Source organism: Mytilus californianus, unplaced genomic scaffold, assembly GCF_021869535.1.
Source record: "Mytilus californianus isolate M0D057914Y unplaced genomic scaffold, xbMytCali1.0.p SCAF_11, whole genome shotgun sequence".
In the NCBI taxonomy this organism is placed as follows: domain Eukaryota; kingdom Metazoa; phylum Mollusca; class Bivalvia; order Mytilida; family Mytilidae; genus Mytilus; species Mytilus californianus.
In genome coordinates, this window is record NW_026262593.1 from 59,363,037 (window position 1) to 59,386,335 (window position 23,299).

Genomic DNA, 23,299 nt, shown 5'->3' on the forward strand with positions numbered 1-23,299 from the left:
TATATTATATTAATATTTGTACAACAGTTATATATATAGCAGATCATCTTAATAACTTTACCGGCAAATTGTCATCCATTTATACCATCATTCTATTCTACTATTCTAATGATACTGCAGTGCAAGTGCATGGTGGACACTCTTCTGCAATAATTCGTTTTTCTAATAGGTTTGATTTGAGTAGGCATTCATATTTCTCCCGCTAATGAATATGTATTGATGAAATTAATACATAACAAGTGATGAGATATTCATCCGCAAACACAATTTTTCGGTCCGTGTGCATAGATATTAATGATTTTTTACTTATATATATATATTTCTCACGACAAAACATTTTCATATTATTTATTTATGTTCTTAAAAAATATTTTCATGAGTATTCATTGAAGAAATGAATTTAAAACAAGCGATAAGGAATGTTATTTTGCACTCGATAATATCCGCGTATTATATAATTAATTTATACGAAATGCGTTTGGTTATCAGTCAAAAATGCAAGTCACATGGGTAGAAATGTCTGCGGCAACATAACACCGGAATGCCCTCAAGGTCATCCGCTGTAATACTGTCATTAAAAGCCAATGTCAGATTACTAAAAATTTCTTCGAGTATTTAAATGTAATGCCAAAAACATACAAAAAACACAAAACAATTGTTTTAGTTAGTTATGGGTTTTATTTTTTCAGAGAGAAAAACAAGAAAGTTTATAGAGACCTTGTAAGCCAGGTAAAAAATTCTTCAATTATTAATAAAAGGAAGCAAAGTTTCACATGGGCAATTATTTGTGTTGCCTCCTCTTTTGGGCAAAATCAGCTATTGCCATACCTTTGTGTTTGTTGTCATCAACTTTTTTAAAAGGATATTTCTTCTTAAACCACTAGACCAATTTCAACCCACCTTCGGCTGAATGACTCGAAGGGTACGTATCTAAAAAATGTTGTCGTTTTTGTTCTTGTTTACCAACCAACTGGGCTGCAATTCCTAGAAATAGAACATTAGGGTAAAATGCAAGTAGTTGTCTAATATCTTGAAAACAATAGTAGATGGAGAAAATCTGACAGGACCGAATATCCAGTTCTACCTACTATTCATTTTACACATAATTATCAAATGACTCCTAATAGTTGTTCAGATGCGGATCAAGGATTTTGAAAAAAGTGGTCTGTGGGCCCACAAACTAGGCAAAATTTGTAGTGGAACCAGTAAAAAGTCAGGATTAACCATAAATGAAGCTCCATAAGGGGGGCCCAGGCACAGAAAACTGTATCAGATAGAGAGAAACTAATTAGAAAATTAAAATTAACAAATAAGTCAACATGACAAAAATTGAAAACTATAAAAAAAAACTGTAAAAACGCAGAATGATCAGCAAGATAATTTCAGCAATTTAAAAGTCAATATAACTGAACTGTAAATGGACTCCTAATACAGTCAAACCTGCCGTAACCATCACCTTGTTACACCAGTCACCTACCTCTAACGGTCACTTTCAGACCCTCCCAAACATTTTCTCTATATAATTTAACTCATTCAGCGGTCAGCAGTCACTATTTTCGTACTCAAAATCGTCATTTCAACTTTTAACTACTGTAATTTTTATGAATTTCTCGTGTTCCACTCCTTTCAGTTTCCCTTAAAACTGTATCGTTAACTTAATTCTCCATGAATATTAACTATTTAGAATATTTTCTTCAAATTTAGAGCGCCGGAATCCCCCAATTTTTATTTGTCTGCTCGCAGAAAAGATGAAAATACAAAACAATTTGCCCTGATCCCTGCCACATGGGGTGTTAAAATCAGAATTTTTTTTCGGAACCTCTTTCAAAAGGTCACCTTTCTGGCGTGCTCACTTTTTATTCTTGCCATGTGTGACTGCTTCATACAGGTTTAACTGTAGGTGATATTGCCCTTATATGAAGATTTTTGTCCATTTTTAGTGTCTTTGGCAATTATCTTGAAAACTATTATAGATACAGAGAAATTGTACATAGTAAAATTTATCAGCAAATCAGCATCTACAAATAAATCATAATAATAAAAATTGTCTTGAATATTGCATTGTAAACATTCAGCTGGCTGGTAAGCTTTAGGTTCATTATATAATATCCATTATAATTTATTAGATCTTAGAATTTATTTTGACTATGTAATTGAATGTGACATATTGACATTGTAAATTCAGTTAAGGTCAAGGAACAGTAAATTGGCTATGTCACAGATTTTGCTGAAATTTTGCATACAACCTTGACTCATTAACTATAACTGAAAATCAAAAAATATAATGCATTTATCTCTTTTATTATCTGAAATTTTACTGATTGAGCTCTTTCAAAATAGGTGAACATTTGTATAGAAAGCACATAAAATACCTGGAAAAACTTCTGAAATTTGTCTTAAAATCATCAAATCTCTAATTTCTACTACATAGATTTTTCTTAAAAAACTATATGTTGTTGAGACATAAATTTTGCCTTGCAATGGGCCACCTACTGACTCCTCAGAGTGTTGTTGCAAGGGATCTTTAACATGCAGAAATCATCAGAGTTAATGTTTCACTTTTGACCAGATTTATACATCCCACACAATCAACCGACTCCTCACCTTGGGAAGAGTTTAACTGCCAAATGGGATAACTCTTGTAATAACCATATTTACATATAAAAATAAGGAGATGTGGTATGATTGCAAATGAGACAACTATCCACCAAAGTTCAAATGAAGTGGATGTAAGCAATTATAGGCAACCGTACGACCTTCAACAATGAGAAAAACCCATACTGTATGGTCGGCTTTAAAAGGCCCAGACATACCCCAGTCAACCCTTAGAATTGATAAAGTTTATATATTTCTTTCTATTTATAGAGCTCAAAAGATCTGCTAGGTGATGCCCAATCTCAGAATTTGTCATTTGCTGAAGATACAGTGGTGAGTAAATGAGCTTTAGTGATTTGAATCAAGCAGACAAAATCATGAGTGAATAAATATTGCTGGCAACTCTGAAGAGATAATTTTAGGGAACTTACTTCATTTGAATTGATATGTCCCCTACTTCTGTAAGATTTTCATCTTAGGTGGGAATTTATTATTCAATGGACAGAGCTTATTATATTGGAGATGAACTTATGCTGTTTTCTAAGAGATACTTGGGTATTATTTCAGGAAAAGTATATTAACAGCAATCCTGAAGCAGCAACTTTGGATGCAGAGGTAAGGAATATTATTGGATTTTCTCCATACAAGTAAGCATTTATAGAATCTGCAATTTCTGATATGAAATGTCTTTATTTTACCAGAATACATGTTGATACATATGCCATAGTTATTTTTTCAATTTGCAAGCAATATTTACTAAAATGAAACATAAAATATTATATCAGGAGAAGAAAGAAGCACCAGTAACTGTTACGTTTGTACTTTTAAATGTACACATTTTGTTGTTGCAAATCCAATGAAGAAGGTATTTTTGGATTAATTACACCTTATATAAGAAAGCCAGATTTTGATTGGTTGATAGCCAGTGTATTTTTCGCATATTCTAATATTTTTTCCTCATTTCAAACGAATTTGCCTGTTTTTCACCACTGCTGGTGAATTTGCCTCAAATACCATGGTATTTACCATTTTGGATATTCCTTTTTTACCCTCTCGAGCATTTTCCCACCAACATTTTTTGGATATGACGTTACATAAAAAAGCGAGCTAACACGTATTAGTACATGTATAATTCCGGCGGTTCTATGATAATATCCTCTTATCCTCAAAATTATGCATAAACATGTTAATGAATTAGTTTCAATCCAAATCTATTCGGTGTAATTAAACAGATATATCATGTTATGGAGGGGTATTTGCTAAAAATACCAGTCTTGGGACCGAAATTCCCTCGCCTAGCGGCTCAGGAAATTTACAGTCCCTTGACTGGTATTTTTTCGCAAATACCCCTCCATAACATGATATATCTGTTCAAAATTGATCCTAAAATCAAATACTTTTCAATATATGGCTTTAGAGCCATAAAATGGCAATTAATGAATTAAGTAAAAGGAAGAAAGTTCACAAAAATCTTAACTATTTGAATATATAAATGCTTGGAAATAATGTAAAGCACAAAAACATATGTAAACAGTAAGAATACTAGTCACTATCTTGAAATGGATTATCCCACATAGTCCAGTTCATTTTAAAATTGTATCAACAGTTATTTCTTGTTCAAAATTGTTAATCCCACTAAACATGCTAAAGCAAAGTCCATGTTGAAAATAGGTAAAAAGGGATTGTGAATACTTTTTTGAAGATCAGTCTTATTTAATGTCAATAAAGATTTGAGTGATAAGCATTCTTTACTCAGAAATGTTGTTCATTTTGTTTTAAAAACATTCATGAATAAATTTCAGTGATCACATTTTAACATAATAACAGACTGATCCATGAATACTAAATTGTATTCAGTAGTGAATACTGTTCTTGATTGATGTCCATGATGAGAATACATTTAAGCCTTATTTGAATTTGTAAAAGTTGTGTTTTGGTTTTTTAATTTAAATACTGTACTTTAAGATGATTTTTTTGCTCACCTTGCAAAGACTTTAAGAGGGCCAAGTGAGCTTTTCTCATGGTGTCCGTCATCATCTGTTAACTTTTACAAAAATCTGCTTCTCTGAAACTACTGGGCCAAATTTAACCAAACTTGGCCACAATCATCATTAGAGTATCTAGCTTAAATAATGTGTCAGATGACCCTGCCTGCCTGCCAACCAAGATGGCCAAATGGCTAAAAATGGAACATGGGGGTAAAATACAAGTTTTATCTATTATTTTGAAAACTGTTATAAATAGAGAAAATCTAAGAGAAACAGAAATGTTCAGAATGTTGAGCTCTACTAATTGTCTATATACTTCAAAACTGTCAGACAACTTCTTATAGGAGTTATTGCCCTTAAATGAAAAATTTTACCATATTTTTCATTTTGCCTATTATCTTGAAAATTATAATAGATAGAGAGTTACTTTAAATTGCAAAAATGATATCAGCAAGACAAGTTCTACAAATAAGTCTAACATGGTCGAAATCGTCAGTCGACTCCTTACTAGAGTTATTGCCCTTTAATCACGATTTTTACCAATTTTTGGCATTTTTGCCTTATGTCTTAAAAATTAAATAGATAGAAACTTAAATAAGCAAAAATGATCTACAAACAAGTCAAATTTTGCCAATATAGTAGACTGTCATTCTTTATAAGAGTGATTGCCCTTAAATGAGGATTTTTGTTACCCTCTTTTGTGTTTTGAGCAAAAACTAAAGAACATAGAGAAACCTAAACAGACTAAATGATCAACAATACAAGATCAACAATACAGAGATTTTTGTCATTAATTCTATTCTCGTCAACAATGTTGGAAAGTGTCCTTTGTTGAATATGCACATAGACCCAGGTGAGCGACACAGGCTCTTTAGAGCCTCTAGTTTTTGTCTCGCCTTGACGGAGTAAAAAAGCGAGACATAGGTATGCTGTTTCCAGCTTCGGCGACAGGGGTGTCAACAATGTATTAGTTTGTGATTAGGTCTAGTTTATGGTGAACCACTAGTGGTAGGTCAATGATATTTGGTATGCAGTTGTATAAGCATTGGCACATCTCATTGCCATGGAGATTTTTTGGCCCCACCCCCTCAGTCATGGTCTATTGACTTTGAAACTTTGCTTAGTTTACATGTATTAGTTTGTGATTAGGTCAGTTTCTGGGGAACCACTAGTGGTAGGTCAATGATATTTGGTATGCAGTTGTATAAGCATTGGCATATCTCATTTCCATGGAGATTATTTCACCACGCCCGCTCTGTCATGGTCTATTGACTTTGACATTTTTGCTTAGTTTTCATGTATTAGTTTGTGATTAGGTCAGTTTCTGGTGAACCACTAGTGGTAGGTCAATAATATTTTGTATGCATTGTATAAGCATTGGCATATCTCATTTCCATGGAGATTATTTGGCCACGCCCCCTCTGTCATGGTCTATTGACTTTGAAATTTTGCTTAGTTTTCATGTATTAGTTTGTGACTAGGTCAGTTTAAGGGGAACTGTTAGTGTTAGGTCAATGATAATTGGTATGCAGTTGTATAATGCCACAATTAAAAATATTTCAGTTTGCCCAAACCCGACCCATGATGACTGGGTGTGGGTAGGTAGGTAGGCAAATTCTTTTTTTTTTTTTATCAGAATTTGCATGAAAATATGAAAACAGTATATCTTTTTTTTCCATCAAACCTTTGTAGAGACAATCAAAAGCCATGAATTTAAGACCCGTATAAATTAGTCTACTATATAGAATTAAATCACTCAACAACTCAGAATGGTATCTTTTCACAGTAAAAGTAGCAAACTTAAGTTTATTGTCAAATTCCTGTACAACCTCAATAGGTTCACTCATGTCAGGCTCGGAAGTTTGTAGCCCACTCTTGTCGGATACAGTAACAACAACTTCATCGGTTTTCCACATGTCCATCTCATCAGGATCGGCAACCTCATCAAAAACATCATTCCAGGTTTTCTTATTGTTAAAGCGATAAAGCCTATTAGACACAATAGGCTTTATTTTTTGGTTTATTTTAAGTAGTACAGACGAGGACAGCGTAAAAAAACTGTCTGCCATTTTCACATGTTTTACTTCTTTACGTTCGTTAAATCAGAAGATAAAAACCGAGGAACATCGAATATCGATTAACTGCGTCTCTTACACACTTTCTTTTAATCTTATTCACAGTTACTTTCAAACGCAAAGACGACGAACATTAAGTTTTATACGATGACGGAGCGTACACGAAAAAATCTGGAAAAAAAACAGCAAAAAAAGAAGTTGAGTCGGCGGGTTTTTTTTGGGTCGGTCACGTTTGGGCAAACATACAATATTTTTATTTTGGCCTAATCATTAGCACATCTCATTTCCATGGAGTATATTTGGTCCTTACCTCTCAGTCACAGTCTATTGACTTTGAAACTTTTGCTTAGTTTACATGTATTAGTTTGTGATTAGGTCAGTTTAAGATTTCAACCACATATCTTAAGTCATTGATATTTGATATGCAAAAGTATTGGTATTTGCACTTGTTTCGTTTCCACGGAGATTATATAACCCCACCTCCTCATTATGGTTCATTGACTTTGAAACTTTTGCATAGTTTACAAGTTAATGTTTGTGCTTAGGTTTGTTTAAAGGGAATGACTTATGAAAAGTCAATGGTATGCAGTTGTATTAGCATTGGCACATCTGATTTCAATGGATAGTGTTTAGCCCTGTGCCTTCAGTCATGGTTCATTGACTTTAAATATTTGCATAACTTACATGTTAAAGTATTGCTATTTTAATTTCAACATATGCATTATCAAAATAACAAATAGGCGAGACATATCTCTGTGTTAACAGTTTATGATAATCTATGTATGATTATAATTATTTAGAATATAGCAAAGTGCTCACAACCAATGAAATTGTAGGAATTGATGTCTCTTAATTGTGAAGAATGAATGTGAATCATGTTCTTAGTAAGGGATTATCCTATTATTCGGGTCTATTTACAGTTAAAAAAAAAGCGTTTCTATAAATGAGTTACAACTGCCTCGAAGCACATTTATTAGATTGAAAGGATTTATCACACAGTGATTGAAACTGTCTAAAAGTTGAATTGTGAAACAAACAAAAATATCAAAATAAGTTGAAGTTTACTGGTGCAGTAAAATTGGTACCTTTAATGTTATTATGAAAATATTAATAACTTCAAATTACTAAAAAATTAAACATGGTACAGTAAAATTGGTACCAGTATAATGTTATTATGAAAATATTAATAACTTCAAATTACTTAAAAAAATTAAACAATGTCAAAGCAATGCAAAAAAGAAAAAAAAAGTTTTAAAATCAAAAATAACCTAAATCTTTAGCTTTCAAAAACTCTGATTACGGGACCAGCGGTTGGGAAGAATAGTTATTTCCAATATTCCGATAAAATAATCATTTGAGCCTTGAGCACTTTACAATATTCTAAGTTTGTAAGAGAATGATAATCCCTTACTTACTGATAAGTACTCGCTAACGGTCGTACATAATCATGAAGAAAGGGATTATCATTCTCTTACATATTTGGGAGATTTTAGTAGTATATCAAGTAGAAATAACAAAAGGTGAATAAAAGTCATCTTTTGTTTTAATGGGTTGTTTGATGACCTTGACCTTCCACAAGATCTGAATCTTTTCTTATGAACTTAACATTTTGTTTGTCAAATATGAATACTGAGTGATTAATTTGCATTATTGTATCACTGGACAGAAAAGTTGTAGCAAAACATAGGTGTCACTTTTGTCGTCATTTTCAAAAGCAGTATTCGTATGGAACTTTGTTAATCCATGAAAATGGCTGGACAGAAGACAACCAAAATTGCACAAATTCTTCTACAGGACATAAAATTGTGCAACTACTATTTTAATATTTAATCTGAGGATTTTTTGGGGATTTCATTACCAAAGTATGGACTATGCCATTTCTGTTTATATTATTTTGAGACAGAAGGCTACATATGTTTTCTCAGAAGATTTACATTGTTTTTAAAGTTTGAATGTTCACTTTACAGGAAAGAAACAAGCTTAACATTTTAAGCAATCTTTTATAGAAATGAATTAACTATAAGTGAATGACCATTTGATTTCGGGGGATGGGGTTAGGAGGATTTTGAAAATGAATATGATGTCCTGGCCAGCTGGTAAGAGCTGAAAACAAATAACCTTGCATAAGTCAGGATGAAAATAAATATTCTGCAATGCAAAATGCAGGAAACAATTGTGTACAAAAGTGAAAATAAAGCAAAGCCGTGGAAAAAAATAAACATGCGTAGCAACAGATAAAAATGAATATTCAGTCCTCCTGCCCCCTCCGGAATATCAAAGATTCTTTTACAAATTTTATCAATATAACTAGATAAGTGGATTAGGTACTTCATATTTCACTGATTGTATGGTTTATGATTGTAATTATGTTAAATCAGTAACCAATTCTTCATTCTTTCCAATAGCAAGTGGATTTCCAAGAGAACCATGATGATCTCAGTAGTTTGGATCCAGTGGGATTTCTGAATCCTGCTATTGGAAAATCGGGAAATCCAAGATGGAAGAATAAGGTTTACCCTGAATCATCATGTACCAAGAAATTTGTTATTTCTCCTGCAGAACAGAAATCAGAAAGTAAGCTGAAAGAGGAAGTTCAAGAGAAAGATGATTTGAAGTATGACTGGACCTATGCCTTACCTATGCATCAGGTTCTCGAACAAGCCTTGAAACCAGTATCTAAACCAAAGATACAGTTTCTTAGAGAAATAAAATTCAAATTGTCAGCTGATGAAAAGAACGCTGAAACATTATCAAATCCAACAGAAGAAAGAGAGCACGATGCTGAAACTGACCTTCCTCAGTCCATGCAACCACCTTTGAAACAAATGTATCAAACAAAAATGGCAAAAGCTGTTCCTGCAACTGGTCTTGTTGCACATAACATGTCTCACAGAAGAGACAATGACCAAAAACAGCAAGAGAAAAGCAGTGACGCTTAACATTTTGTGCTAACAGTTGCATTTTACGTTCTTCAATTAGTAATCACAGTTCTTTGATAATATAGTAACTCTTTCACAATAGTCATTAACCATTTTATTATTGATATTCTATTGAATTTTTGCTGTTCTGCAGATAATTTTATAATCAGATGTTGTATTTCTAATTAATAAAGATAAAGTTTATCTTAGCTTTCAAATGTATGTATTGTATTATATATTTGACAAAAGATATCTTGAGGTTAAATGCAATCTGAATGGAATTATTACCTTACATCAAACTTTTCATTCTGCTTTTTCAAGTACATCTATGTTTAGCCTGTGATAATTTTATAGACATAGGTTTTTTATGGCAATTACAATACCAAAAATTCTGTTGTCTAATTGTAACTTTTAGAATAAGTTCATTCAAAATGTTAAGTGCCCAATGCTGTAACTAATCTAATTGATCTTAACTTTATCTCCATATTTTGCTGTTCCAATTGACTTTACTGCTAGTTTTTCTTTCTTCCTATAGCAGTTGCTGTTTTAGTACTTTTTTGCATGTACTTATTTTCAAGAAGTATATATTGCCAATATATTCATGTGAATTAAATTCAAAAATAATATAAAAAAAACATATACCGGATAAATAAGGGTCTTTTTATGTCCCTGCATCAAAATGTGGAGTGGCATATTAATTTACCCCTGTCCGTCCATCCATCCGGATATAAATACAGATACATGATATGTCCGGCTATCTCCTCCTACAGTTTTTGAGCGACAGCTTTAATATTTTGTTGGATGTTTCTACACATAATGCAGGTGTGCATGTCCACAGGATTTTGATTTTTTCAAATATTCTCAAAATGCCAAGTATTTGGACTTTGTCATTTTTAGCTCACCTGGCCTAAAGGGCCAAGTGAGCTTTTCTCATCAATTGGCTTCTGTCGTCCGTCGTCGTCCTTAACTTTTTACATTTTGAACTTCTTCTAGAGAACCACTGAATGGAATGAAACCAAACATGGCATGAATGTTCCTTATGAGGTGCTGACCAAGTGTTGTTATTTTGTAGCCGATCCATCATCCAAGATGGCCGCCAGCGGGGGACTTAGTTTAACATAGGACCCTATGGGAAATGCATACAAATGACTTCTTTTAGAGAACCACTGAATGGAATGAAACCAAACATGGCATGAATGTTCCTTATGAGGTGCTGACCAAGTGTTGTTACTTTGCAGTTGGTCCATCATCCAAGATGGCCGACAGCGGGGGACTTAGTTTAACATAGGACCCTATGGGAAATACATCCAAATGTCTTCTTTTAGAAAACCACTGAATGGAATGGAACCAAACATGGCATGAATGTTCCTTATGAAGTGCTGACCAAGTGTTGTTACTTTGCAGCTGATCCATCATCCAAGATGGCCGCTAGGGGGGGGGGGGGCTTAGTTTAACATAGGAACCTATGGGAAATACATACAAATGTCTTCTTTTAGAGTACCACTGAATGGAATGAAACCAAACATGGCATGAATGTTCCTTATGAGGTGCTGACTAAGTGTTGCTACTTTGTTGCCGATTTACTGTTCAAGATGGCCACCAGGATATTTTATTAAATAATGGGACCAATATTAATCCAAATTTGGCCTCAATCATTATTTAGGTATCTGTTATGATTTTTATCTATCTTTACATGATTTCTAAAACCAAAGTAGAGTCAGGTGAGCGACACAGGCTCTTGAGAGCCTCTAGTTTAGAAGTAGCTGTATAAAGTGATCCTGGTTTGTCCGGCTGTCTCCTCCTACAATTTTTGAGCTACAGCTTTAATATTATGTAGGTTGTTTGTACACATAATGGAAATCTGCATGTCCACAGGATTTTAAAAAAAAATTTCAAATATTTCCAAAATGCCAGGTATTTGGACTTAGTCATTTTTTTGTACTCAGAATAAAAATAAAAGATAAATCATCATGCATAGTGTAAAATTTATGATTTCTTATGGTCAGGTGAGGGCATCATTTGTGTCTTACAGACAGCTCAACAATTTCAAGTTGTACTTCAACATCACTGTTTGTCAAATCTAAAGTATGTAGAACTATACTCATGCATAGCAGAGGGGGCATCATCCATATCTAGTTTGTATAAAGTGTTTACAAGTTTTCAAACTAATGTTGGTGATTCTTCTAGGAATTCATGTAAATAGAAAATAGATCAAGGTAACTGTTTAGAATATTACAACAATTAATTATCATTGAAACAGCTCCAAAGCCTATATCCATCTCGCCATGATGAAGAGGGGTAACATGTAATGCTAGCACACAGAAGAAATTAATTCAAGTATTTAATAAGAAGTATAAACTGATAAGTAAAAAGATATTACTATTTTTATACAATTCACCTTTGTTATTGGCACAAATACAAAAAAAAAATTGTACACATGACATGGCAATTGGCACAAATGCAAAGCATCACAATTAAGGTGTCACATTTGCTTGTTATTTGTTATGTTTGACCTTTTATATTTAATTGCAATCGACTCTCGTTATGTTGAATCGCTTGGGACCAGAGAAATTAATTCGAATTGAGTGAAAATTCGAGATATAAAGAGTAAATATGTATACTTATGACTGTTGAGGGTCTAAACACTCTGTTCGAGTTATCCAGAACTTCGACTTAAATGTGTTTGAGATAACGAGAGTCGACTGTATATCCCACTCTAGTTGCTTGTTATTTGTTATGTTTGACCTTTTATATTATATTATATCCCACTCTAGTACCGGTAGTTGGATCTTTATTGCTTGCCTTCACCTTGTCTTTATGTCTATTCGTTCCTTACTCAATTAGTCTAAAAATCATTTCTGTCACACTTTTCTTAGGTATAATATTTGGTCAGCAGCTTGACCGTGATAAGTTGTAATTTGTGAGCAATTTGGGGATCTGTCAGACTCCTGTTTTTATATGCCTGTTTACAGGAAATATTATGGTATACCGTTGTCAATATGTCGGACAATAACTCAAAAACGCTTTCACCAATTTTCATGAAACTTTTGTGAATTTATATATCTATTGACGAAGCCCCCTTTCCATTTTTAACCGGATTTTTGTGTCAAAAATGTTGGTTATTGATTTGGGGATGTACGGCGGGCGGTCGGTCGGTTGGTCGGGCTGGCGGGCGGGCGGCAACCAAATGTTGTCCGTGCATTTACTCATGAACCATTCAACCAAACCTTTTAAAATTTTAATATGTTAATTGTTACTGACAACAAAATGGAGGTCAAGTTTAATAATGACGATTTTGACTTTTACCGTTCAGGAGTTACGGTTCTTGAAAGTTTAAAAAATGTCGTGTCCGTGCATTTACTCATGAACTGTTCAACCAAACCTTTTTAAATTTTAATATGTTGTTACTGACAACAAAATGGAGGTCAAGTTCAATAATGACGATTTTGACTTTTACCGTTCAGGAGTTACGGTTCTTGAAAGTTTAAAAAATGTCGTGTCCGTGCATTTACTCATGAACTGTTCAACCAAACCTTTTTAAATTTTAATATGTTGTTACTGACAACAAAATGGAGGTCAAGTTCAATAATCACAATTTTGACTTGTTAGACTTGTACCTCGAATTTGACACAAGTGGTCATCTCAGTACCAGAATCTATGACAAACGAAATGATTTTAATTTTGAAATTATGAATTTCCCCCACCTAGTGAAGTAGCAATATACCAACCTCCCCTGCATATGGGATATACATTTCTCAACTCATTTGATAAATATTCAGTATCACAAATAATACATGATGGTCTTGAAGTATAGATTCTAGGTACTGATGTCTTTTATCATCTTAATTAAGTGTAAGGGTGTTCTTTTTATTTGTCTTTGTTTATTTTTAACCTTTACTGTTTAGTCCATTTTTGGTAATATCCTTTTGGCGTGGCTCAGCATTTATACATCCCGCCATTGTTTTATTGTGCTATGGTCATTTTTTGTATTCTTGTCTTTCATTTTTGCTTATATGCTTTGACTATAGCCGTCCCGTCTTGTTAGCGCTCTCACGTGTACAATTCTTGCCAGATTTTTATGAAACTTATATCATAGGTTTCTATCAGCAATGTCTTGGACAAGTTCGAAAATCAGTGCCGATCAATTATTTTTGAAAGAGTTATGCCCCTTGCAAACATTAATTATATGGAAAATTGCATCGTTAGCGCTCTAATGTGTACAATTCTTGCCAGATTTTTATGAAACTTATATCATAGGTTTCTATCATCAATGTCTTGGACGAGTTCGAAAATCAGTGCCGATCAATTATTTTTGAAAGAGTTATGCCCCTTGGAAACATTAATTATATGGAAAATTGCATCGTTAACGCTCTCATTTGTACAATTCCTGCCAGATTTTTATGAAACTTATATCATAGGTTTATATTAACAATGTCTTGAACAAGTTCAAAAATCAGTGCCAATCAATAACTTTTAGAAGAGTTATGTCCCTTGGAAACATATGGAAAATTGCATCGTTAGCGCTCTCATGTGTACAATTCTTGCCAGATTTTTATGAAACTTATATCATAGGTTTATATCAGCAATGACTTGGACGAGTTTAAAAATCAGTGCCTATTAATTATTTTAAAAAGAGTTATGCCCCTTGGAAACATTAACTATATGGAGAATTGCATTGTTAGCGCAATGGTCGAGCGGCTACCAAACAGTGTCCGTTCATTAACATGAAAATGCTTTGACGAAATCTTTTCAAATTTAGATATTGTTTCCTGTGACTAAATGAAGGTCAAGTTCAATTTTCACGATTTCATCTGTTCTCGTTGTTGAGTTTTAGAATTTTAAGTAGCAAAATTTATTTTTATTATATGAATTTGAGTTATTTCCCTTTGAACAGAAATTAAAAATTAATTTCTTTGTCCTTTGGTCTCTTGTTGGTTTTTTTTAAATTTTGAGGCCTGTCTTCAAATTGGTCCACATTTAGGTCCAAAGGGTCCAAAGGGTCCAAAATACAATTTTTTTTATTTAAAAAAAAAATTGAATTCTTGGTGTTCTTTGATATGCTGAATCTAAGTGGTATTTAGATTTTTGATTATAATTTGAAAATAGATATAACATCATATCTAATTTTAGAGAACTATTTTTATATCATTTATTCAGTTTGAGTTATTTCCCTTTGAACAGAAAATAATTAGTATTTGGATAACATTAAACTGTGTTTCATTTCAACATTAATTGAATATATATATAGGGTTCTTTCAAATGCTGAATCTAAACCTGTTTTTAAATATTGGATTTTTGGGCCCAGTTTTCAAGTTGGTTCAAATTAGGGTCCAAAATTATTTTTTTTTGTGTCACAAACCTATGCTGTGTCAAATATTCAATCATAATCCAAATTCAGAGCTGTTTTAAGCTTTAAATGTAGTGTCAATACTTGATAAACTGTTCAGGGTTCGACATCTGCAGGAAATCCGGTTTGCTGTCACTCTGACAGCCTCTTGTTATAAATTTAAGATTGAACATTTCTGAGTTATGGGATTTTATTCATAAAAAATGGGGGATTTTCCAGTTTTCTGACTATAACTAAAAATGCTTTGACAATTTTCCTGAAACTTTGGTGACTTGTTTATATGTATTGACATAAGTTCCCTTTCCATTTTTGAAAATTTCTTATTTTACTTTTTGGAGTATTCGGACTTTATTCATAAAAAAGGGGGGATGTTCCAGTCTTTAGGACAATAACCCTTTTTTTTTTTATAAATTTCTGATATGACATTGCAAAGTTATGGAACTTTATTAGTTTAAAAATTGTTGAAAAACTGTCCTGTTTTCAGTTTGGACAGTTATAGAATTTGATTTGTTCAAAAGTGGAGGACACAAACTTAATTAAACTTGAGGTAGCCTTAATAGTGCCAAATTATTCATGCTTTGTGTCAATTGATACCACTGTGTGTGCAAGTCTATTTTTTTTTGGAGGGGGGACTATTTGAGCAGTACTCACAGTATTTCTAGTTGATCATATAAATTCATTTAAAGCATAAAGATGAGCTAAAAAGGCGACGGGCTTATCATGCACTTATGGTGCAGCTCTGTATTGGATTTTTTATATTACAAGTGGTGTATTCTTAACACAAATCTATGTCCAATCTTGTTGGTTTTTAGCACTGTTCTCTAGTGTTGTTTTAACAGGTTCATAGTTCATATGAATTTATGTCAGGTAAACCTACATGTGTAGATATAAATCAAGGTGATGTTTATTTAAGGGTTAAGTGCACATCAACAGCATTTTTATTTGCATGTATTTAAGAAATTATAAATAAACTTTTTTAAATTCATGAAAATAAATACACTGCAACATAGAAAAATAAACAGTCATAAAAAAATTATGACACAACTGAATTTTGTTAATGACTAATCCAACTGTACAACCTATCAGAAATTTTAAACACCATTTAGTATATACAAACATCTACTGTTGTAGACTACTGTGAATTCAGAAATTAATGCATTCACTTACTACTGTGAATCACTGATTATTGGTAAAAATGTGAAATCTACAAAAATTTTATGAAGGCAAATCACTAATAAAAATTTGAATGCAAGCGAGGTTTTATTAAATGTAAACATTTTTTTGCCTATAAATTTGTAGTTCGGTGTGAGCCAAGGCTCCGTGTTAAAGGCCGTACTTTGACCTAGTATAATTGTTTACTTTTAATATGCCCGTCAATATTTTGACGGAACATATTATGGTATACAAATGTCCGGCGTCAGTCGATCTGTCCGGCGTAAACATGTCGCACCGTCACTTGAGAACAACTTATCCAAATTTCATGAAACTTAATATAGTTGTTTCTTATGATGGTCAAACAATCTGTATACTTTTTGGTGAAAATAAGAATAAAACTTTTTGAGTTACGGGACTTTGTAACTAAAACAGGGGTGTGTTTTTTTCACGTCACGCCGTATCTCAAAAACGATTTATGAATATTGCTTTAAACTTTACACACTTCTTAGTTATATTAATCTAAAGATCTGTATACTTTTTGGTGATGATTCAAAATTTTATTTTAGAGTTATTGAGTTTTTGTAAAAAAAAAAGGGTTTTTTTTTTCACATGTCACGCCGTATCTCAGAAACTATTTATGATTATTGCATAAAACTTCACACACAAGACGACAGGCGTATCATGCGCTCGTTTATTATGCAATGTGACTTGGATGGAGAGTTGTCTCATTGGCACTCCTACCACATCTTCTTGATCATATTGTTCACATTGATAAAAACTTTGCAATAATATCTGAATTTACAGTAAATGTTTACTTCTGGATGCATTAAGGATTGTTTAGGGATAGATTTGATTTTTAAATATTGTAAAATATCTAGTAAATCCATTTTACAAAAATGCATGGACATGGAGCATGAGTTGTGCTATACCTGTAAACTTTTGAAAATCCCCATGGGGGTTTTTGTCACACCCAAAAAAGACCCGAAGTTGAGACAGTTTCTGTTGGTAGCGTCAACAATTCGTTAAAGTTTGTGATTAGGTCAGTTCAAGGGGAACCACGAATGATAAGTCAACGGTATTTGGTATGTAGTTAAAGTAGCATTGGCACATCTCATTTCCATGGACAGTATTTGACCCTGAACCTTAAGTCTACGTTCGTTTACTTTGGAAAATTTGCATAGTTTACATTTTAAAGTTTGTGATTAGCTCAGTTTAAGATTAAACCCTTATGTAAAGTCAATGATATTTGATTATGCAGTTGCAGAAACATTGGCATATGGTTCATCAACTTAAGATGTTTTGTTAAGCTTTCCAGCATACAAAATTTTAATATATTCCAGGCTAAGATATTTATTTTTCAAAATCCTCCTCTTTCGTGCTTATCTTAAGTGTAATATTGAAAGTAAAAAATAATAGTTAAAATTGTTGAAATGCTCTTGACTCCTGACAAATATATTAATATATAAGACTGAGCAAGATGAACGTGTCTGTTGTTATTTGATTTCCTTTAATCTAATTTATATTTCATTTTTTTGTGGATAGTAATCAAATGAATAGGATCACAGCTAGTTAAAGCCTACATGTATATACATTCCGTCAATAGCAACACGGACCATAATACAATATATTACATATGAAAATATGATTGGCAATCCACCAGCAATGCAGATGAGGATACTAGATTTCAAATACTTATTCACAACTAATGTTTTGTCCATATACATAATTAGTTCATTCGTTATTGACAAGAACCAAACTTAACTGCATACACTAATTAAATTGTTATAATAACATTAATGGCAATATTTTTGTTCCCACCAGATGCGCATTTAGACAATAAATGTCTCTCGTGATGCCAACATATTATAACTAATATCAATGATATTATAAAACAAAGTGAAAAAATGGGGTTAAACACAGATTCAACAAAAACAGATGCATCAATTTGCAATCTTCGATGAGAACAAACAATAAGGGTAAATATTGACCATCATTGTTGTTGAACATCTTAATCATCCACTGGCAATGTTGCTGACTTGGACAGGTATATTAGCATACTTGCTTACTTTCTGACTAACATTGATGCATAAAACAAAACACCAATAGACATTCGACAGCAAGATGCCATCACTGGTAAATGTAGGTTGTGAATACAATTAAAATAGCTATAAATGTGTGTTGCTATCACTCTAAGTGCTTTGCTCAGGGATTATTACAATGTTTGCACTCATCCATTGTAGTTCCAACATTTCCAATACTCCAAACATAATTGGGTTCATGTTTAATATCTGTGGCTTTGTAAATAAAATATCTTTAATGCACATTCACAATCTTTGAAAATGTAATGGAACACAAAAATAGACCATTCTGTATGTTGGCATGGTGATAGTATCCACTGGTTAGAAACGTTTAATATTTTTATACTGAAGAAAGCTTATATGTTAATTGAAACGACTGTGCGCGTAATATAGATTAAAATCTTAATATAATAATAATTAATATTATTTTTGTTTAATTCAAAACATTTGGTATACTCTGGTCGATACTACTACCAATAAACTATTGGGGTCCAAGGGTTTCATCAGCTCAATAGTCAGTGCTACGGTACTGACATGATTTATTGCAAAACTCTTAAATTCTCCGTTGACTATTCTAACATTATAAAGAAAGTTCGGTCCCAACTCCCTCAAACAAAGTTGACCAAAGATGGATTTGGCTTAATTTGTTTTAGTCCTTTTTATCATATACCTCTTAACGTGTGTCGGGACCAATTCATCTTTGGCTTTAATTTTGTTTGGCTTCGGGAGTACTTGACGAATGTAAAATCAAGAAAAGCGAGAAAAGCGAGCGCATGACGTGTTATTCTTATTTCATTGATTTATACGTCCCACAATGAACTTTCCCTTCTTTTTGTTTTTATCAAATTTGCCAAACCTTTCTAAGACCTTTTTTAAAGTTGATCAAAGTAAAACAACAGATAAAAATAGAAGCGAAACTACATTGAGGAAATATCCATATTCATATAAGAAGAGTGGTGACAAAAACGTTTACTTCCTAGAAAATCAGCGTTGGCAAATACTGTAAACAATTAACTGAAGTGTCAGTTTATATCGTTAAAGACGTAATTGTAAATTATTATCTTTTTTTTAATTATTCATATATGATTAATTAGCTTTGAATATTATAAATATATAGAGAATATTATAAATGCTTGCATTACATTTTTTCTAAAAATGTAACTGCTTTACATTTCTTAATTTAGCATTTCTTGTACAACTTTCAAAATTTAACGAATTCCTTTCCAAGGCGTATAAAAAATCCTTAAAATTTCACTTTCTATTATCAAAATTAAGACAGTATGGTTTTCCTGGTTGATTGTGATCAAGTCTATTGTAAAATTGCAAATCTATCATGAAGGTAATTCGGTATTTTACATTTCGGTCAATTACAATAACTATTGAGAACTGAAATTGCATCATGAATAACCACTTAAAGCAGTTGTCCTGCTTGTATTTTGAACTGTCATTGAAACTTTCTGTCAAATACGTGCTTCGTTTGAATTTTGTATACCCCACAATGACTAAATACGCAATGGAAAATGTGTCTTTTGAAATGTTAAACTGTACCGTGCATTGTTTTAATTTATAAATGTTAATATTCAACAACTAATAGAAATTTTAGACCATCACATGTTATTGCGATTTTTGTTTGGCTATTCGAAATAAGAAATTGTTTCAAGATATTTAATGGTTTGTGAGTGACAGGTTATAATTGATATTTTGCAATTACACTGACTTTTCAGTCTTTGAATATTTATGTTGAAATATCAAGTATTTGTCACATTTCTTAGCATCAGTTAGACCAGTCAAATTGTGCATATCTAATGATTTGTGATTGTACACAGAGAACAATTCTTATCCTTGCAAAAACGTTAGTTCTAAAAAATAGAATAACAAAGATACCGAACTCCAAGAAAAATTCAAAACGAAAAGTCCCATATCAAATGGCAAAATCAAAAGCTCAAACACATCAAACTAATGGAAAACAACTGTCATAGTTCTGACTTGGTACAGGCATTTTCTTACATGTATGTAGGAAATGGTGATGGATAAGTGGCATTCCTGATCCTGACAATCGTTATACAATCACGAGTAAACTTGCCTTCTAGATTTAATGTTATAATTATAAATCTTTACATGCAATTTGTTTCCTTGTTTTAATACTGTTGTGAAGAATTATAATCACTTCCGAAAGTATCTTATATGAATTGACTGAAGTAAATTTGTATCACCAGTATATGTCTCAAACATAAATTGACTGAAGAGAAGAATTATAATCGCTGGTATAAGAATCAGACATAAATTGACTGAGGTGAAGAATTTTAATCATTGGTATAAGTATTTGACATGAATTGACTGAAGTGAAAAATTCTAATCACTGGTATAAGTATCTGATATCAATTGAATAAAGAAACTAACAAATTTAGTATTAATGAGTGGGAAGACAGAACATTTTCCCATAATTACGACATTTGATTAAAACAGAGACGAAAGATACCAAGTGAAACTCATAGTCGAAAGTAAGATCTTTGATTAACAATGGAGATAGCGTTAAAGTCGATGTGAACATTTCTTGATTTTCTTCCCTCTGTACTTGGAAAATAGTTTTATCAGTTATTTCTCATCTGTTGGGTTTTTCATTCAGTAAAATGTAGATATCTGATTCCCATTATTTTTATCAATCAATTTGAGGGAAGACAAATAAAGAGTTAGATCCCGGTTTGTGTTTTTGTTAGATGTTTTTCTGCTTTGTATCGATCTGATGAGTTAATCACTTTACAACTGACTTTTATAGTTTGTTCTTATGGTGTACTGTTACACCACTATCCCAGGTTAGGGGAGGGTTGGCGCATTCAAACATGTTTAACACCGCCACATTCTTTATGTGCCTGTCCAAGTCAGGAGCTTGTAGTTCAGTGGTTGTCGTTGGTTCATGTCTGTCATATTTGTTTTTTCATAAATTGTTTTGTAATGAATTAGGTCGTTATTTTTCTCTTTCGAATTGTTTCATATTTTTCATGTCGGGCCGGGGCCTTTTATAGCCAACTATACGGTATGGGTTTTTCTCATTGTTAAAGGCCCTACGGTTGCCTATTATTGCTTACATCCACTTTATTTGAACATTAGTGGTTAGTTGTCTCATTGGAAATCATAAAACATCTCTTATTTTTATATAGAGGCATATATTAATGTTTTTACACTCTTATTTTAATCTAAAAATGATTAAAACTTCATGTAAAATCTGTAATGCATTTTCTTAAGTCTATATGCCTGCAAACACACTGATTTTTATGCTGACCATCATTCTAACTTGTGCAACAAACAAAATTATGTTTAAACTTACTGCTTATCAAGTCAGTAACAACTATCATCTACGACCAAAAGATAAACGTCTTGAATTAAATGCGAAATCTTTTCTTTTTGTTGATAAAAATTCGAACATACCTTTTGCTGATTAGTTTGAATATTAAGAATCTTTTTTTATAAAGACGAAATAAATGATTGTATGGACAAAATAATAACGAAATGAACATATGGATATGATTGAACTTTACTCTAAGTGACGGTATTTCATTATTTAGCGAAATAGTTATTTTTTTTATTTTTTGTTGATTGTTTACAAGATCTTGAATGCAATGATTATATTTTAGTATTTTTTTACAATATAAACTAATTTTATATTATACATCAGAAGTACTTTTACACTCTAATGGATTTTTTCAGGCGTGTTATAGAGAAAATGTACCGTACAATTTTTATGATTACATGCACCGTCTTCAGAGGCATCGTCACTGGGTGTCCTTCCTCATGTATATGCAGAAACACGACTATTGATTGCACTTTTAATGCTCTAACGAAAGTCCCATCTAATGTCCTAAATTCAACAACAGAATTGTGAGTAATTCAAGTGTTTATTTTCTGTGACTTGACTATGGGTGTTGCTGTTTACCTTTACCTATTGTTTAACCAGATTGTAAAATTGACAATACAATTTGGACATTTAAATTGACCAGTTGGTATTGTTAGAGTTGAGTCTACCTTGATGCTACCTATACTGTTTTTTATTCACCTGACCCAACCTTACAGCATGCTTTTTTCATGAAGTTTTTCTTCACCTAGGGTTATTACTATATATATAAAAATATTAATTTTCGCGATTTGAACCATTTAGGTCACGAAAATTCCATTTTTTGCCATCAGTAAGGAGAGTTGTACAAATAATGTGAATACACAGAACCCCGATCCAATTCATCTTTTGCTAAAAATATTTATCATTTTCTGTTTTATATCTCCTAACATCATTCCATTTTTCTCTAATTTCGATTAAAATATGCCAAAACCTGCAGTAAAAATAGATGTATGCCCCAAATAAACATTCCCCGATTGGTTGAACTACTATGACGTCGATGTAAAGCAATGCAAGCCTCGATGTAAAGCAACGCAATCCTCGATGTAAAGCACACGCTTCCCAAGAGTAAGGAGAATTGTACCACCCGATGCAACTGGGGTTTTCCTATTCAATAGTTATTAGGTTATGCGGGGTTATGCTGTTCAGCCGATAACATAGTATACTGTGTTACTATATAGTATTGGGTTATCCTGTTGAATAGAATGATTTTTAAGCAGCAATTATAACCAATCAATTTGCGATTAATAATGCAGTCTCCCTGCATGCTTTTCAAAGAGTTCTTACATTAGCCATTTTCAAATTACATAAAAGCACGATTTAACATTCAAGCTCCATTCAAGTTTTTCTTTTATTACTCGTCCATCTCAACTAGATATGTCGGTAAGCTATTTTAGATCATTTTAATGTTCTTTATACTGGCGAGTATTCTACTAGAGAGATTTGGTACCTTAACTTGACTTGAAATATTACAGGGCTGAACCTGTGCCCACCTTTGGTGCAGACTGAATTTCTGAAATGTGTTGTTGCAGTGCTGCATTATCCATACCTAATGGTACTATGAACTTAGCAGATGCATTAGACTTCCGTGTTAATAATGATATGAGCGCTATGGTGCGATTTTGATTGCTATATACACTATGCAACTACTTTCGAGAAACCTTGTAGCACTTGAAATTGAAAAAAATAGACGTTTCTGATACGTTGCAACCAATGATCCTCGCATACAAAATCTATAATATTATATATGACATT

The 23,299-nt window shown here is 32.5% G+C and overlaps 1 protein-coding gene across 1 annotated transcript in view; it reads left to right on the forward strand.

Moving 5' to 3' along the window:
* Positions 1–9,798, forward strand: part of LOC127720421 (uncharacterized) — a 140,527-nt gene extending 130,729 nt beyond the window's left edge. Inside the window, exons 70-73 of the mRNA XM_052226999.1 lie at positions 690–729; positions 2,866–2,928; positions 3,163–3,210; positions 9,064–9,798. Coding sequence (XP_052082959.1) covers positions 690–729; positions 2,866–2,928; positions 3,163–3,210; positions 9,064–9,597 — 685 coding nt within the window. The 3' untranslated portion in view covers positions 9,598–9,798. The remainder of the gene's footprint in view (positions 1–689; positions 730–2,865; positions 2,929–3,162; positions 3,211–9,063) is intronic.
* Positions 9,799–23,299: the final 13,501 nt, after the last annotated feature.